A 19,486-nucleotide genomic window follows, 5' to 3' on the forward strand; every position below is an offset into this window, starting at 1 on the left:
ATGTACGTTAAAAATTGTTATTTCTTGTACATTATTCCATTTTTAAAACCTAGATATTCCATTCTTGAAACTTAGATTTGGATTCGAGATTCAGATTTAAGAAAATCGGGATTCGACCCAACACTAGTTAAAACAAATTAAGTTGCGTTAAAAAAACCTATTACAATAACTGCATTTGAATATATAAAGTTTGCATATAATAAGAGTTCCAAAACCATTATACTCTGAATCCTTAGGATATCACTCGAATCGATGGAATCTGCCCAATCCATAATCAGAATTGACCTAAAGCTAATTTTTTCAAGGGAATGAGTTTTTAGAAAAAAAAAATATATTGGAATGAAAAAAGGTAACGACTTACATCTGTCTACTGTATGGAAAAACTGACTTGTCACCATTCCTTGGACTGTGTAAAGGGGCTGGGAGTGTGGGGTTGGCTAGCAAACCTGTCTCAGCGAGGCTTGAACACCTTCCACCTTGCAAATGCAGACGGGTATAAATAATGATACCAAAAGAAAAAAAAAAGTGAGACCAGAAAAAAATGCTTATAAGAAAGAAGCTTCAAGAGAAGGAAATTCGTATTCTGTTCCGTGACTACGGAAGTTAAAGAATTCACCCGAAAATTGGTGAATTCTAGCAGCACCCAGCATCAACTTGTGTCTAGGCGGCCATCTTAATTTTTTACTGTCCTTTGTTGGACAGACAAGCAAGGAGAAAGTTTTGTCCGCATCCAACCAACAACAAAAAAAAGAAAACACTTTTACATGTCCATGCTCCGAGCACAAACAAATGAGAAATATGTATATACAAATGGTCCTTTTTTAAAGTCACTGAACAGAAGGAAGCTTCAAGAGAGGGAAAATCGTATTCAATCATAAAATGCAGCAAAGTCTGAGTGAAATAAAAAAGGATGTGAAAAGAGTGACTATCCAGTCAGTATTCAGTATTACAGTAAAGTGGAAATAAATAAAAAAAAATCTACAAATATTTTTAGTTTGCACGAACATTTAATTAGCACCAAGGAGGACAGTCAGTTCCGGCGGCCAGCTCACTCGTGCCGCACGCCGCACACGGACAGGAAGGCGCGCGGGCGGGGCAGGCACCGCACCGGCAGCACCGTGTGCGCGATGTTGAAGCCCTCGGCCCGGGCCAGCACGGCGTGCACGCGCTCGGGCCCCACGGCCGCCCCGGCGCGGCAGAACACGCGCAGGTGGCAGGCGGTGGCGGGCGGCGCCTTGCGCAGCAGCTTGCCCAGGGCATAGCAGAGCACCTGGGACAGCTGGTCGTCCGTCATGCCGGCGCCCCCCTCCGGCCCGCTGCCTGCCACAAGTCCCCGCGTCCGTCTCTCAACACCAGACCCCGTCATCTGCGACTTCCCGGTCGTTCGCTGCACGCATTCTCCATTTCCAGCTATCTCATCCTGAATTTTGGAATGTCTTTCCAAACTTTTACACCTCGTTAACAATCCGGTTATTACCAACAGGTCTGAAGTCGACTGCAACTCGTAGGTACCGTGTATTCTCGCATAATCGCCGCACATTTTATTCTAAAATAAAGTTTGAAAAGTAGGGGTGCAACTATTATGCGGAAAATAAATTTTTGTTAGGTAAAGTTTAAACTCGGACTCGCTTAAGAGTTTACACCTGTCTGGCTTTAACTCTAAACCTACAGATAATCAATTCAATAATGACTATGTACATTAAGAGGAAGATAAGCAATATTGGTTTCAACATATATTATGCCATGACAATTTATTTGGCACGTAATATTGAAAATTTGCCTTCTTTAAGGCAAAAATTTGCAAAGACCATAAAATAGTTTCTAGTGACAGTATTATTCCCAAAAATTAAGTCAATATCTAACATGTCACTTTACAGGGTAAACTATTTGTAGCAGACAGTAAATATTAACTATAGGCAATCCACTAATTATATGCAATTCTTTAAGAAATCCAAAATTTGAATATTAAAATTTATAAAACTACAATAGTCTAAAAACTGTTTTCAGGGCATTTCATCAATAACAGAACTTTGCAAGTTTAACATTATATTTTTTGCATGTTAAACTTAGAAAAATTAATCACACCATAAGATGTAAAAACCAGTATTTTAGAGCAGCATAAAAATTGCCAGTCTCAGGAGGTTGAAGATGCGGTGTTTAACCAACTTTCAACTCTTGCACTACATATTTTAACTTATGAGTTTATGACCCAAATGGCTTCTACACAACTAATTCATGTTATCATTGGATCTTGTTATGAAACTTTTATTTTAATAATAAAGAACTTCTGCACCAAGTGAATTGACACTTTACGTCACAATTGTACGACATCGTTTCAGAGGATAGCATGGCATATCTCCTCCATTCTTTTTTTCAACTGGTCTAATACAATCCCTCCCATGTCATTACTGTCATCATCAACATCTTGCTTCCTACCAGGCTTCGCTCAAGGGCTGGGTGATTCGAGCGACCACACAAGACCCCGCGCTGGCCCTTTCCATTTTAATTTTTCTTGTGACTAGTCTTCTGTAAACAAGATCCATGTTAATGAGAAAAAGGGAGGGATTATTCAATAGTTTTAAGCATGTAATTCAAAGTGCTGGTCAATATCTTTTAGATTTCAATTGCTTTTTCATAATTTATTACTATAAAAACTTTTAAAATTTTTATTCTCTCATGTTATGATGCAACTTTACCAGTATTCGATCATCGGCATTTCTAAAATTGACTCAAATATAATTTATTAGGAAAGAATATCATATTTTGTTAAGATTAATAAGGAAAACATTAGCTGAAATTTAAGTTTGAGGTTGGTTTAAAAACTATTTTTTTGAATAGTTTATTTTTTAAATTTTCCAGGGGAGAGCTGTTTCATACCCCCCAGGCTTCTGATAAGGCGCCTTACCAAAATATTTGGTGACCGCAAAAGGAAGTGCCTCAGGGCCCTGTCTGCCAAGTCTAGGGCCGCCTCTCATTTTTAATAATGTCTCGCTGATTTTTAATAATGTCTCGTGTTGTCTCCCATGGTTACTCCTCTATTAATTTCTCTAGCAGAGAAAAATCTTTCTGAAAACAAAGATTTTATGATAATGTGGAGGAAATAAAAAATTCTTGAAATGTCAATGGCAGGAATGTAATAACAGAGTAGAATGAATGAACGAACAAATGAGTGAATAGGTAGAAAGGAGCACTGATGAAATGAATGTGTTGGGAAACAGGAACACCCTGAAAATACCAACTGGCTTGCTGCGATGTCAGACATTTTTCCCACTTGCTTTGCGAAAAAATCCGGGTTTGGCCCTGCCGGACCACCCTGGTAGGGTACAAGAGTTACAATCAACAACAGCCTAAATTTTTATCATACAATTAAAACCAACCCATCTACCTTGATTAAAATACGGTGAATGAATTTTTGAGCAAAAATGATCACAATCCAGCCTCAATACCTGTGGAGACATGGCACACAACAGCTGAGACGGTATGCTCGTAGTTCCAGCGCCTCCTGATCGACACTCGATAGTCGTCGATGCAACATCCCGTCTCTTCATCTGCACACACAAGCAATCACAGACTGTCACAACGTCACTCACCACCATCATGGACACTGTAAGAAGAAAGTTTTATTTAGTGATGAATCAAGATTATTTTTTAAACAAATGATTAGCCTTCAATAAAAAAAAAACTATGTTGAATGGTGACTGACTACAGTAATAATATACAAAATATTATATTACACTTTAATTCAGATAAACATACGTAATTCACAAGATCGTTTGGGTGTGAAACTTCCGAAAATCAACTAAATATTTGCAAATGTAAAAATTCATCAATTAATCTTCTCTATCACGACTATTAAGAGTAGGTGTGACGATAAGATAAAATCGTGAACACAGAGCAAGGCTCTACTCATGGAGAGTCCCTCAAGCTGGTGTGCAAGAAGCCTCGCGGGCTTCGCCAGTATAACTGTAAAAGCTAGTGCCGTACAAGACACACGTGGCGGGGGGCAGCGCTACCTACAGTCGAAGGTGCTGTTGTGGCGGTGTGCCCACACGTGCCACTCGACCAGCGCGTCGCGCGGCAGCTTCGACACCACCACGTAGTCCACAATGGCGTTGTTGGTCTGCCGCTCCCACTCCCTGCGCGCCGCCGCGACGTCGCCGCACAGCGTCACGTAGCAGATCCCCTGCAACCCGGCCCCCATCACGGGCGTCGCCGTCCGACATTTCATTCATTACCGTTGTGACACGCACACCAACACCTCATAAAGAGAGGTTACTAGGGTGTGCACGGGGATATAAAAAAAGAAACGAAAAACAATGAAAAAAAAAAAAAAAAAACAATATCACAATTAAAGATACAAAACAAAAACAAAATGCAAAGGACCAAATAAACAATAGACACAGACACAATAAACAATTGACATGTGCTTCTCCGAGAGGCTCCGGGCGACGGGACCCCCAACTGTCCGAAACACTGCGGGCTCCGAACCACTCCCGTGCGACAGTCATGCCAGGGTGCTGGGTTTCAAACTCCACTCAGGACCACAAACATGAGGGAGTCAGTTACAGTTAAAATAAAAATGCAAGTGCAAAAATTATAAATAAGCTTAAAATGAAGTATATGCAAACACCATAGTGTGTGCGAACTTAATGTAGCCTCATTAAGGTTACTTTGTTTATAAGACTACAATTATGTACATCATGGCAGTAAGACATTATGGAGTGTGTGTGCTACTTATCTTTGCCGTGTTAATTAACAACAAAAACTTAACTCAACATTAAGAACAAACTTCCTCCTTCCTCTCAAATAATCTAGATAGCAAAAAATTTTATTTTTATGGTTTTAATGAAGTTCAAAGCCATATTCCTTGTTGATGTGATGTTGACATCATCTTTGTTTACTCACTTCATGATTGGATTTTTAAAGATTCTTCCTGGCGAGTTTCTTTCGAGCTATCACACAAACTTTTTGCACTAGCCTTTATTCAGCTACTGTTCGTTTCGCAAAACAACACTGTTAACCACACAGACTTCTGTTTTTTGAACAGACATTCCACTCCACAGACCAATACCTCTATGAAAACAGTTTCTGTTGGCATACCTGTAAAGCAAACATCCGTTACGAAGTTTCTTAGGAAATCGTACAGTAATTTAGGCTGGTGCGAACCGGCAAACTTGTTAAAAGTATTTATTTATTGACATAAGGTTGTTAAGCGTGTCTGTAGCGACGCCCACTCACGTGCACGACGTCTCGCAGCTGGGTGCTGGGGTCCATGGCGGAGACGATGCGCCCGATGTGTCGCAAGGCCAGGCGGCACTGCTCCTTCACTCCCCCCTCCACGAGACACATGGTCCCCGGCACCAGCGCGATCTGGCCCGCCACGTAGATGATGTCCCCCACCTGCCGAGACACCCCAGCAACACCCTGTCACAATTTTAAATACCGTATTTGCTCGTGTAAAGGCCCCACCCGCGTATACGCCCCCCTCCTTTTTTTTTTGTAAACATTTTTGAGAAAAAAATTTAAAACGTGTTTTTCTGGGTTTATCTGAGAGCAGGGCAGCTTGGCATGCATCAAACAGCAAGACATGTATTGCGAGCGGCGGGAGGTGATTTTGTAAGCGGCAGTGATACAGAGACTGGTATTATAGTTTGTCCATTCTCGGTAGGACCGTCGTGAGGCGTGCCAGACGTAAGCAGTTAGTCCTATCTCAAACGACATAAAGATAAAGATAGCTGGACTCTCGGGCTTGTGTTGATGTGCAGTGTTGACAGAGTTGAAGAGGGGAAGTGAAGGAGGAAGGGCAGTGGGTGGAGCAGGTACCTACACTCCTTTGTCTGGTTGGCTGGCTAGCTGGCAAGAGGGAGGTTAAGCCACGCCTCTGCCTCTCCCCCCCCCCCCCTCCCCGCCGCAGCGCTGCCTCTCTCCCCCTCCTGCCGCGTCGCTGCCTCCCCCAACCTCCCTCGTTTGAACAAAGACGCACGACTTGCCAGTCGTTCCGCCAGCTGTTTCAATTAATCAAAATTTAATTGGCGTTTAAATAAGTTGTGGCGGTATTTCATTTTGCTTTTATTAAATGTTAGTTTTTCATATCTGAAAAAAAGAAAAATCTATTTTTTCCTCTAAATTCGTTTATAGGCCCCCTCCCCTTTTTTGGAGTCGAAAATGTGGAAAAAAAAGGGGGGCCTTTACGTGAGTAAATACGGTAAATAAAGAAATAAAGAAATAAATAATATACAATTGTTTTCGAAATGTCAGCCTGCGAGCACGGGCGAGGGGGGGGATGGCACGCACACACCTGTACGGCCTGGCTGTAGGGGCCGATGCTGGCCGGGGCCCAGTGCGAGACGCCCTGCACGTGCATGGCGCGGCGCTCGCACGCCACGGCGCCCTCCTCCCCCTCCCCCGCCTGGCACGGCGGAGCGAAGGACAGCGCGTCCAGCGCGACGGGCGTGCGGGCGGGCAGGGGCAGCTCCGCGCACACCCGCGCCGGGGGCTCGGGCCCGCCCAGCGCCCCGGCGTACTCCGCGTTGATGGCCGGCCACTGGGCCAGGTCGGACACGTAGAGCGCGACGGCCACCAGCCGGCGGGGCGCCAGGCCCTCCCTCGCGCACAGCACTGCGCACAGCACACCCGGCCCTTACCTCTCATACACTGCGACACTGACAGTCAGTTCCGCGGTTTCCTTACGTATTTAAAACACACGCCCGGCCTCCCGATTGCTTCTAGACTACGACAGCAAAGTCAGTTCTATGGTTTCCTTATGTATTCAAAATTAATTTTTTTTTTTTGGGTTTTCTTCATTTGGTTATCAACTGCTGTGGTTAGTTATTGGAAGGAAATGGTAATGACCTGCGAAACTTTGTACGAGTTTTATAATGTTATCACTCCATCGGAAACTGCTACTACTATTGATCGTTCATGTCATAAATTTTTAAAATTAGGTTACAATTGGGTATGAGTCACAACACGACTCTCGCCACCCTTCCAGAAACCACACAGTTCAACTCGTTTCTAGATAAAATTATCAAATTGGAAAACCCACTGGCTCACGGCAAATGCCAACCACATTTTCCCGCTCGCGAAAACAGGTAAAATACCATTGATTTTCACTGTCCAGGCCAATAGTAAAAAATATCATAATTCATTAATGACTTTTTGAACTCACGTTAACAGAGGACCAGGACTACACAATACAGCTTAAAACCTCATTCGTTGATATTAATTTAGTTTAAAGGATTTCTCTTCTATGTGACAAAAGGAAAATTTTTTTAAAAGGTTTTTCTTCTCAAAATTACCTTCCATATATTTTCATATTTTGGCAAACAGTGGGCTGGTAAAATTTTATCACTTCAGTCCGAGGATTGCATACGCCCCACATAAAGCCCGGCTACCAGGGGTTGTAGCAGTATAGCAGTAGAGGGAAGCCGTAAGGTCGGGACAAACACGCACATCAGAAGCTGTACTGCCTTCCCACACAAGTTAAGGCGTTAGCACGTGACATTCCACGCCAAGAGGAGATGTGGGACGTAAGCAGCACCCCTACAGTTTTACTGCATGCAACAAAAGGTAAATGTATGCTCATAAGTATATTAAATTTAGTTTTTTTTTTTTTAGAATCTCAGTTTTCTTGTCAACGCACAATGTTTTAGAGCATACTTGCTTCCTGTTTTTGTATTTAAGTCTCGCAAAAATTCTTATTTCATCTTAAGTGAGCATCCAAGAAAAGACCTGCAATGTTTGTGTGTTTCTCAGATCAACGGATCAGAGTTAAAATGTTTAGTTTTGTTTTGAAGTTTAGTTTGTTTTCTGGAGCATCAAAGACCTCTCTAGCTCTATTAACGAAAACATTCAGAGAAATCCCATTACAACATACCTGGAAAAAACCCACAGATACGGTTCTTACTAAGAAAAGTACTTAATGGTGAACTGTTATCAAATGTGATATCTTCTTGTAGGGACATCAAAATATATATTTTGGAATGAATACTTTTGAGTGAGAAAGAGGTTCAACTGTGGTAAACCCTAGTACGAACCACACAGGGAAAGGTGTGTCGGCATATAAGCCTATCAATGCTGTTGGAAGCAGCACAGTACGGGAGCTCCGTGGCGACGGTCAGGGGCGTAGGAACCGGGGGGGACTGTCCCCCCCCCAACTTTCTAGACCGTGATATTTTTATTTTATAATATTATTCTGCACAACTTTATTTGCAATTTCTTCACTCTCAAATTTTATCTTAAGGAAACAATAATAATTTTATCATCTATGTATCCAATGGTTATATACAAAAACTGCTTAAAAAGCGCTATTTTGCACTTTTAAAATCAAAATTTTCCGGTGGAGGACCCCCCGGCCCCCCCGTCTTAGTAAGAGGGGAATGGGTTTACATGACATCAAAATCATTATTTGTCCCCCCCAACTTTATGAACACAGCTACGCCAATGGCGACGGTGACACACGAGGCTCACAGTGCAGCTTGTGCAGGGCGTCCCTCGTGGCGGCCCCGCAGTCTGGGCCCTCGCCCACCACGCCGGCCAGCCAGCTCCAGCCCGAGGCGTTGTGCCGGGCCGCGGGGCCCCCCGGCAGGGCGGTCCCTCGCCGGGGCTCCTCCCGCCCGCACGGGCAGTCCCGCTCCTCCGCGGGCTCCCGGGATGCCTCCTCCTCCTCCTGCTCCCGCAGGTCGCTGGTCAGGTCCTGCCACGTCCTCACCGGCACGCCCTCGATGCGGGCCGACATGGGGCTGGCCACGCCCTGCGAGCACCAACTGGCCTGGTCAGCGCGGTGTCTCCTCCGAGCGCAACGCTGCGTCTTCTCATGAGAGGCAACCATCTCGTACACCGAGCATAATAGGGCCACATCACAAAAAATTTTTTTTTTTACATTTTTGTATATTTGTAATGTCTATGGCCATATCTCTTCGGTATAACAAGGCCATATATGTAGTACAATAAATAATCACCTGAGATGAGATATGTCCTTATTACATTTTAAATTTGTAAAACAGAAATCAGAATAATACAGCCACATGTTGACATGCGGCCTTATTATTCGTACAGCTGAGGGTGGGTTGGAATACACCATGGCCATATTTTGACTTGTGCCATAGAAACAGTGCCGACATTATGAACTTCCTGATTGCTGAGGCTAAGAATAAACTTTCATTTATTCACTCTCCTGTAAAATTTAGTTTTTTTGAGATGTGGCCCTATTCTCATTACATGCACAGTGCTTTCGAGAAGCTCTACCAGGCGTTTCACGGCTAAATATCATTCTACGAACAAACATTTAGCCATTTTCACTCTTCCATAAACACAGCTTAAGAATGAAATACGAAAACAAAAACTACTCATCCGCCCTCAGTGTGTACTTAAATGCTTTTAGTATCCCGAGCTGTTTCCAAATCGTGGGGTTTCTTTCCGCCGCTCTGAACACCACATGTGCGGGCGGGGGCCTTCAAAGACAACACTCATGCAGACAGCAGTAACAGGAAGTGGGCAGATCTATTGAAACTACACTACACAGTACCTCACTTTACAAGATTTCTCACCTTCAAGTACATAGTACATGTGTTTTCAGATCCTTAAAAATGGTTTTACTTAATAACATTCCAGTATTAAGCACTTTTATTGTCAAACCCCAAAACTATGGCTTTTCAAAGTACATTGTTAAGAGATATTAATGTATTTGGATTTACATTTATTTCATTGACAGCAATATCATTATAAATAGACGGATACATTACAAGTCGGGGGAATCTAGGAAGGAATCGGTGATGACCAATTGTGAAGAACCTTCCTGGTATTTGTCAAGAGTGCGTCCAATGTTTTCCCGTTGTGCCCCTTTGCCTGGTGAAAAGCATGGTCCAAGTGGAAAGACAATTATAAAGCGACAAGGGGCAAAAGAACTTGCGCAGGCCCCAACGTCACTGGACGGTCACGTGATGAGTGCGTCGGAAAGTGGAGGGGGTTAGTCGAGCAGTTGCCAACTAGCTGATAACATTTGGATGTCAGTGGTCCGAGCTCCACCATCCGAGTTACGTCGTGGCTTCTACGTCTGAATTTGAATTGCGTATTAAATTGAGTGGCCGCTACGGAAACAAGCACGGGAGGTAATGAATAATGTTGCAACACATTTCAGTGAACATTATAAATTAAATAAATTGATGTTATAGCTAAGCGAATTCCAGTGGAGGGTACGACAAAGAGCAACACCAGGTTTACTTTTTGGACACCTATAGGTAAAAAAATGGAAAACAGAAAAATAATAGCAGCAGACAATTTTACACAGAAAAATATTCACAATTTTTTTTTTACTGTAATAACATCAGTTTTGGCACCAAATAAGTTGAATAAAGAATTGCAAGAAAGGGTGGCAAAACCATTATTAGAATTTAAGTTCCAGGTTGGCTTAAAAATGTTGTTTTAAAGAGTTTATTTTGCAAATTTTCTGGGGGACGGCTCCTGAAACCCCTTTTTCTATTGACTGTGGTTACTGATTCTGATGGCTATCAAACAATTTTTAAACCCTGCACCAGGAAGTGTGATATTATGGGCACATTACTCTGTTTAGGCTTAGTGCTTTTTATTTGAAGGAGCTAGTTTATTCACTGCTGCTGAATTTTTAACTGAAGTTCCTTTCATTTGCTTGTCAATGAACCATGAGTTATGACTACCCTGGTGGTAGTGAAGTGATTAGGGGTGGGTTTCCCTGTAAATTGGCTGTTCAAGCATCTTTAGTTACCTGTGCATGACTGTAACATGTAACTGCCATTACCATGCGTGCTTAGGTGGAGTATTATACAGCAAAAGCTTGCTGTAACATTACCTTTGTAACAATTTTTCTGCTTATTAAAATTAAGTTTCCTTAAATATGATTTTTTTTAAAAAATTCATTCTGTTATGAACTTTTCATTATTATAACGATGGAATTCTTTTGTCCTTTCCGAAACATTATTACAAATTGTCATTTAATTAAAAAAAAAAAAAAAAAAAAGTTAGCATAGCATGTTGCAGTGCAATTTATACACACAGCGATACTCACATTTTTACAAACAAGATGCATTTTCTTGAAATTTAAGTAACCAACAGGAGCAATTGCATCATTGGAGTGGATAACAGTTTCAACTTCATCTCTGCAAAACAAAATAAGAACATGAAGACTAGTAAAAAGCAAAAAATATTTCTAATACAGTAATGAATAAACAATAGTCAAAATTATTAAAAGGATTCAGTCAATATTTTACTAATAAAGCCTACAGTAATGAATTAATATATAGACAAAAATATTCAAAAGATCAATTCAAAACTTTTTTACTAACAGCCTGAATTAATTCAAAACACTATATATAGTAAGCACTAAAAATATGTTATACTTACATGACAATTTTTTTCAAGAACAATGGACAGTCCAAAGTAAATGTCTCGTATTCTCCACCTTCACCACAAACATTTAATCCGTATTTTTCTTTCTGAAAATAAGTCCATGGCCTTATAAACAGTCAATTTTGGCACCTAATCAGACAACACAATCAAACTCAATACTATCTCTGTTTTGCAACTGCAGAATACTTTTAGTTAGTATACAATTTTTTTTCAAAATAATTATTTAGTGTGAAGTAGCTTGGCTTCTGGGTTGTATCCGTGACCTTGGCAAATAATTCACCAACGTTTCTGTCGACATTGCAGTCGCCATCATCAGGGAGCAGTTACCTACACCTGCTCCTAGCTGCAGTAGGTAACTGCTCCCTGATGATGGCGACTGCAATGTCGACCGAAACGTCGGTGAATTATTTGCCAAGGACACGGCTACAACCCAGAAGCCAAGCTACTTCAGACAATAGCCGTGAAAGCCTGAGAACATTATTAATTATTTCAGTGTCACAGAAAGATGCCATAAGACGGTTTGAACTAAATACAGAAAAAAAATTGGTTGTCTGTAAAGTCGGTTTACGGACGATAGTTTAACGTGACAACGTCATAACAAAATATTGATGAATTGATTTCTTACTTTTATGAATAAAATTGAATCATTTTTATTGAATTATCACTATTTTGTATGGATACAAAGAAGGAGTGAAATGAAATCTACAATTTAATTGATAAATTTACTTTTATTTGCACTCATAAATTCAAATATGTTTATTACTTTAACGAAGAGATTATTTTAACTATAACTTTTATACATGTTTGCTATTAAAATTATTCCAATCTGTGTTATTCTGTTAAGGATAGGACGATGAGAGGAAAAGTAGAAAACGAATGGGAGTGTTTCAAGTTTAATGTGCCTCGAAAAAGTCAAATCGATGGTTGTTCCAATCGAGTGGAAGAGAGATAGATGCGGCGCAAGCGTACAATGAGTGTAACGGGACAACGAGTCATCCTTTTTCGTGCGTGCAGCTGGCGTTCATCGATCTTTACTAGACGTTGTCACGTCAAAAATAATGTAACGTAAAAGTTTCTTTCAATGAACAGCTTACTGCAAAGGCAGAAGTAAACGTCCAGTTTTATAAATACGTGAATAAAACCATCACTGGCAGTAGTAGCGACGGCCGTGGAATGCGGAGGGACGGGCAGCGTACCATGAGCAGGATGTGGGGCCGCAGGTCGGCCAGGCCGAGGCCCAGGTGCCGGCCCGGCTCGAGGCCCAGGGCCGCCACCTTCACCACGATGGCCACCACGCCGCAGTCGATCATCTCCTGCAGCAGCTCGGCCTGGTCGCGCCGCCACAGGTAGGCCAGCGCCACCAGCCCCAGGCGAGCGCACCTGCGCATCCCACACACCCGCCCCCACACGACGGTCAGCGGGGACCACGGTGTCGTGTTGTTTCAAGATGCTTACACATGATCCTAGATTACAAACACTTTTTTTCGCGCTTTCCAAACTTAAAGGTACACACATTCAGTTTCATTAAGCTGACACGTATTATTTATATTTTAGCGTAACCAGGGGCGCAACAACTAAATTTCCAAAAGGAGGGGGGGGGGGGGGCAATATACCTTTTTATAAAGAATCATCGATCCCCCCTATCGAAGCGGTGGGTCCAGGGGTCCTCCCCCGGGAAATATTTTTGTATTTCAAGGTGGAAAATGGTGCTATTTAAGCAGTTTTATCATCTAAAAATTAATTACACAGCACTTTCTTTGCCCCCGTTTGCCCCCACTTCAAGGTTTCAGAGGGGGGGCAAAATACCCTTACCCCCCTCCCCCCCCCCCCTGTTGTTGCTCCCCTGAGCGTAACCACTATGGGCTTAAAAGTGACTCGGTAAAGATAGGAAGAACTAGGTGTAACAGCATGTATATAACGTATCTACAAATTTATAACATTTTTTTTTAAATCTATATCTACTTTCCGAAGTAATCATCATAAAATCTAAAATTATACACTTAGGGAAATCAAACTCAAACTAGAAAAGACCTCATTTCAAGCACTTTCAGACACACGCAATTTTTAACGAGTTTCAGCTGTTAGTGTTTGTCATACCTTTGTTGTTTCAAATATAATAATAAATACATAAAACATGCGACCATAAACATTTGAAATGCACAGAGAATGGGGTGTGAAGATTTAAATGAAAAACAAGCATAAAATTTTCTATCGAGTGTTTGCTTGTTTTAATTTCAATAGTCGCGCCGCACCTGTTCCTATTGCAACATAGAGCGTGTTTTGTTCTTAAATGTAGTTAATACAGAGGTATTTCAGTGTACGCCTCTTCGAAAACCACGTCATTATATCTGAAACTTTTTTTACAGACATACACCATTTCTGGTTTCCACTGTAGTTCATAGAGAAACCACACCAATGGACAAGAAAGATGAACTCACTCATACACTGAAAAACAAGCCCAAATCAGCCAATGTAAAATATTAAACTAACAGACAGCAAAAATATCACGACACACACGACAATAGATCAGTGACGACGGAAAGACAGTTGTAACAGGAACAGAAAAACGGACAGACAACAACATTGTAGAACACATTGACAAAAGATGAACCCAGTGATGAAACTGAACATATATTCTGGATAGCACGATGACAACAACGTGATGTGCTGGGAAAACTATGACATACAGTGAAAACCAGCAATGGCATATGTTCCGAGAAATATTTTAAAAAAGTTATGAACCAAATCCAAATTTTTTCGAATCCGAATCTCAAATTTGAATCCCAAAGGGTACCTCAAATATACCCCTCGAATCCAAATCTAGATTTCGAGGGTGAAAAATAAAATAATACACAATAAATAAAAATGTTAACTATGGTGATGGTACATTCAACCCTTTAAATGATTATTTCACAAACTAAGTTGCCAGAATAAATATATATTGTCATTTTATTTATACTATTATATGTTAAATAACAATATCTTGGGGAATGATAACAGGATAGATATGAAGCAAAACATGAGCTAGTAAACTTCAGAGGTTGTCTGTGTTGAATTTTTTAATTTACTCTATTTCCTCTAATATTTTTCTAGCAATATTTTTCCACGAATATTGAATCCTTCAAATTCTAAGGATCTGATAGTATTTGAGGATCTGATCACCCATCTCTAATTTTAAATCTATCTTTCCAATTGCAAGAACCATTCAAAGAACGTGAAGTCATTAGAGACGAACACTTACATCAGAAGTATATTTTGGAAAGTAATCAGCCGTGGCCTGCCTGCTGCCAGAAACCACCCGGCAGTTGCCTGAAGGGACTTGACGAGACCGTGGGAGACCTGAGTCGGGATCGACGGACCAGGATCTGAACCCGGGTCTTCTCGGGACACTTGCTGCGTCACCTCGCTCGGTTGGGGGGGGGGGGGGGGGGGGGGGGAACGGGAGCGCCCCGAGAAAACCCAGCAGCTCACTGCAAACGTTTCCCACTCGAGGGGAACTTGGCTCGACCACTCTTGGATGTGAGGTGAGCTGGGGGGACCACTCAGCCCCTCAGCCCCTGCCCCGTGTAGCACACTCCTACAGCGCGCCTCATCTCTCTCTTTCCCAAGCATAGTATCTGCTGTTAGCGGTGTGCTCTGTTGCCAGATGTACCCGAACACAACAGTTTTAGTAGGTAACAAATTTATAATTTAATGAAAAATTAAAAAAAAAAAAAAAAAAAAAAAAAATTAAAAGAAAATTTTGGATTGAGAATTTTTATAATGCAAATTCTTGTTTTAATTCAGCAACTGCAATATCTGATAATACTCAATTCTTACTTTTTTTAAATAAATAAAAAAAAAAACATTTTGTTTTTCCCAGAAAATATTTTGTCTCAGTTTGACCATAGAACTTAACTTATGAAATGATTTGTCATTAATAGTGACTTACTTCTACAAATAGTTTATCCTTTGAAATAAATTTTTTTTTTATTATTTACATTTTTTTCTTTCAGAATGCATACAAATTTAATTTAACTGTCAATATTCTCTTAGGAAAATCAACAAATACTAAAATAAAAATTAATAATAATAATAATAATAATAACAGACCAAAAAAAAGCATGATAATGTTAACAATCTAAGCGTGATACAAAAGTAGTTGACAATCACAATCAGTAGTAATTTTTGTATACATTTTAAGGTCGTCAGCGAATAACAGACCAGTGGCGTAAATTAACACCTGAATAATGGCATCAATAAAGATATTAAAAAATAAAAGTGATAGACTACCTCCATGATGTAAAGAGAAGTTATTTATGATGATCTAAGCGTGATACAGACAATAGGCTGTACCCACTGATTATCAATGGGAATGGCTTTGTTTTTAGGTAGTGAAGCAAACAGAAATTTTTCTTGCAGAGTCTAAACACTGAGGTTATCTACTTCTGCCAAAAACAATACAGTGGGTCAGTCTTCAACAATAAAGTATCACTAAAAAGAAAAAGAACTGTAAACATCACACTTACACATTTTCCACTCTAATGCGCTGGTAATCTGACAAAATTGCTCCGACAGCGACACCATCCACATTCAATTCTTCCTGCAACAGAAGCAACATTCAACACTTACCAACGTTCCACAGGGCCCTCTCTATCGCGAGTGTTGGGTAACATGTTTGTGCTTGCAAGCACATGCCACCTAACAAAGCTGAACGCTTGTTTGAGTTTGAATTTACAAAACTAAATATGTGGTTTTTAAGTATTTTTTAAAATTTATTATATCAGCTCTTTATTTCTAAGTTTATTACAAGCACCCCAGGAAGAAATAATATAATGGTCATGAGAGAAGCATTCACTGTTTGAAGTGAGTTTAGTGTAAAAAACTTTAAACACTTCATTTTGAAAAAAAAAAAAAAAAAAATATATATATATAATTTTCTTTATGCCACAGAGTGTCATAACTACCAAACTAATGATACATTAATGCAGTGACACAATTCACAATTGGCACTGTTGTTAATACATCGTAGGCTTTGCGCCAGAGAATTAAAAACTAGTTCCGACTACCGTAAGGTAGTACACATTGTTTTCGGCAGCTGGACTGCGATGTGTCAATTTTTTTTTTTTTTTTTTTGGAATGCAACCGACGAATCTCCACTCACTGTGTTAGATTGTGACTTTTAACAGCACTTACACTGTTTGCTAGATTCATATACTAAAGCATGAATTTTCATGTGGCATGATACGGATTCAATTTCATAAGTGCGTGTAAAACAATATCTTAAGCCTGTTATGTGCTACCAAAACGTGGGGCTTACTTTAACGTTCTTCAGCAGCTGGTACAAATCTTCCACCTCATCCTTCGGTGTGGGGGTGTAACTTTTGTCCTGGAGTATTGCCACTCCCTGCGTCGACTGTCGAAACAACGGTATTCCCAATGCCTCTGCGTAAAGTTCCACGCCCTGATGACCAACAGTTTGATACATGAAGCTGTCTAATTCATCTGAATGGAACAATACACCCTATTACCACCCACACGCGCCTGTCTTTCGCTGCAGTCCAGTCATGTTGGACGAACCTTCTCTAACGAACAAGCTTATCGACAAACTACAATTAATTATTTTCTTAAATTTTGTGTTATGATCATGAAAAAATTACCAATAAAAGTTTTTAGCCAACTAGATATGTTGAACATAATAATCCACGCAATTTTCAACCCTAAATAGTTAGGACCTTTCCTACCTATTAAAATTTTCCCAAATAAAAACAAATTGGGACCAAAAACTTTTTCTACGTAATGGTAAAATTAAGTAATGACCGAAAAGAAATAAAAAGACTTGAGAAACATAAGACAAAAAACAATTTTAGGAACAAGTGAAAAAGGTTGGCCAAACATGAGAGGACTGTTAGTACATACACACTACTTTACACACATGTTTCACAACAGCAAACAACAGAGACTACACAGATCAGAAGTGAATTATGGGTTTTTATTTGATACAAGAAAAAGCTATGACAACATATGTGAATCTACCTAGTTGATGAATTAACAAAGTGTATTGTGATAGTTCAAATACTTTTCTTCCTATGTCGACTGCTCGATCTTCCAAATACCCTCACTGGTGATTATATATAATATATATATAATTATCTGAGATGGCATGATCTGTGATATTCAAGGTCAACAGTTACAGTGAATGACCTTGAAACTGTAATCCATCGCACAAAGGCAATGCAGGAGGTCCATAGAAACAGTTTTTCTTAGTTTTTCAATGGTTTTTGAATTTTTACTTTACTACTATTGGGAAAAAATTTGCCGCCATTTATGAATGTGCATGTAATTCTTTAAGAAAATTTCTATTTTTATTATATCTGAATCTTGGACAGTTATAAAAATAAAAATGGCCGAATTATCCCTCCTTGTCATATATGTGAAGGAAATCTATATACTGCTATTATGAGTACCTTTTTATCACATGTAATTAGTGTTGCTGCACATTAAAGGTTATTTTTAGTACACATTTTGGCAATGTCTTTTTCACTGGTTCAGAGATGAGTTTTAACATATATACATACATCTCCTCCAGCTAACACCTTCCTACTGTAAAATGTGGCTGGTTCGTATCCTGAAATTTTAATTTAACTTAGTTCATATGACATTAAGAAGTCTTCAGTAGGACAAATTACGTTTATATTAACATTCTCTTCAACTTAAATCAATCAAAAATATGCTTGCAATTGTGCTTTCGCCCTGTAACAAGGATTTCTCGTATCAACTTTATTCTCCCAGTTCTTGAAGCTGCTTCCGTAAATCCTTCCCATCTGTCACAGCCCATATCTTCCCTCTTTTTGTTAGTCTCCACTCCCTTTGAATTTTCCACTCATGATCTCTCTCACCTCTCTGCACCCCTCTTCTCCTTAACCACTTTAAACACTCTTGCCAACCTTTCTACCTTCCTCCTTCCTTCCGAATAATCACCCATCTCGCTGCCCTGCATTGTACCTTCTCCAGCTCCTTCACCTGTCACCCAGTATTGATCCCGAATTTCTGCTGTTACTCCATCAGTGGCCGCACCACAGTGGCATTTGCCTTTTTTTCTTTAACTTTTCTTCCTGTTCCCTTTGTCTTCCCAAGCAGACCCCTTCCTTACCAACCGCTCTACCTGCTTTCCCCATCCTAAGTTGCTTTGTAGAGTTAAGCCCATGTATATTTGTCCCTCTGCCTGCTGTACCTCCTCTCTCTTCCAGCCATATACTTACTTTAATATTTTTTTTCTCCTAGTAAACCTAACCACCTTTGTTTTGTTTATAATAAATTCCATCTTATTTGCATTTAGTGCTTCACTAAAAAGGTAGACACTTCCCAACTGTATTTTCTTTAAATATTTTTTTTTCAAAACCACCTTCATAATGTAATCTAACAAGGCCAAATAACATGAACAGAAATTTCTTTCTCTACTGCTTACCTTTGTCTACTGGGCGTAAGTTAGCTAGGGCCACGATGTCATGCCCAGCTGCCACACACTGCAGCATGTTGTAGCAGCTGTCTTTTCCGCCACTTATCAACGCTACCACTCTCATTCTCTTGTTTTCCAATTACCTTTCAGTATTACTGTCACGATAGTTAACATTTCATCTGTATCTAAAAGAAGCTATATTTACATTTACTGCATGATTTGAAATGTGAAATAAAAAGATGAAACATACAATTTAATAGGTTATGTATGGTATCTTATCACAAATCATTAATTAAATAACCCTAATAAAATACGTATGACATAAAGTGTGATGAAATTTTTGAAAAACAATCTTCTAATTCTTCGCATAAAAAACGAGTGATTTTATGAGAGAAATGTCTTCAATATTCTATAATTTGACAGCCACTGCGCAAGTGACATCAACGACATCTGTAAACTTTCCAAGAAACACAGGCTGTCTGCTTGAAAATAATATTCAACTAATATATACTATTTAGTCGATTTAAACAAAACATATCTCAACTACATGATTAATCATTAAACGTTTTGTTGAAATTATTTTGTTATTAATGTTCTGCAATTCCAGAAAACAGAAAATCGCGAAATCTTTAGAAAAGGATTGTACGTATGAACAGCTAATCCAAG

The 19,486-nt window shown here is 40.0% G+C and overlaps 1 protein-coding gene across 1 annotated transcript; it reads right to left on the reverse strand.

Annotated features, from left to right (window-relative positions):
* Positions 1–987: 987 nt before the first annotated feature.
* On the reverse strand, positions 988–19,414 carry LOC134535177 (uncharacterized). Its single transcript, XM_063374190.1, has 12 exons — positions 18,830–19,414; positions 16,682–16,866; positions 15,891–15,964; positions 12,579–12,762; positions 11,377–11,468; positions 11,042–11,132; positions 8,470–8,752; positions 6,299–6,618; positions 5,239–5,400; positions 4,018–4,183; positions 3,447–3,548; positions 988–1,320 (listed from the first exon to the last, which is right to left on the reverse strand). The coding sequence occupies exons 1-12, from the start codon at positions 18,942–18,944 to the stop codon at positions 1,049–1,051; spliced, it is 2,046 nt and encodes a 681-aa protein (XP_063230260.1). The 5' UTR covers positions 18,945–19,414; the 3' UTR covers positions 988–1,048.
* Positions 19,415–19,486: the final 72 nt, after the last annotated feature.

This window comes from Bacillus rossius, chromosome 8 (assembly GCF_032445375.1).
Source record: "Bacillus rossius redtenbacheri isolate Brsri chromosome 8, Brsri_v3, whole genome shotgun sequence".
NCBI classification, from domain to species: domain Eukaryota; kingdom Metazoa; phylum Arthropoda; class Insecta; order Phasmatodea; family Bacillidae; genus Bacillus; species Bacillus rossius.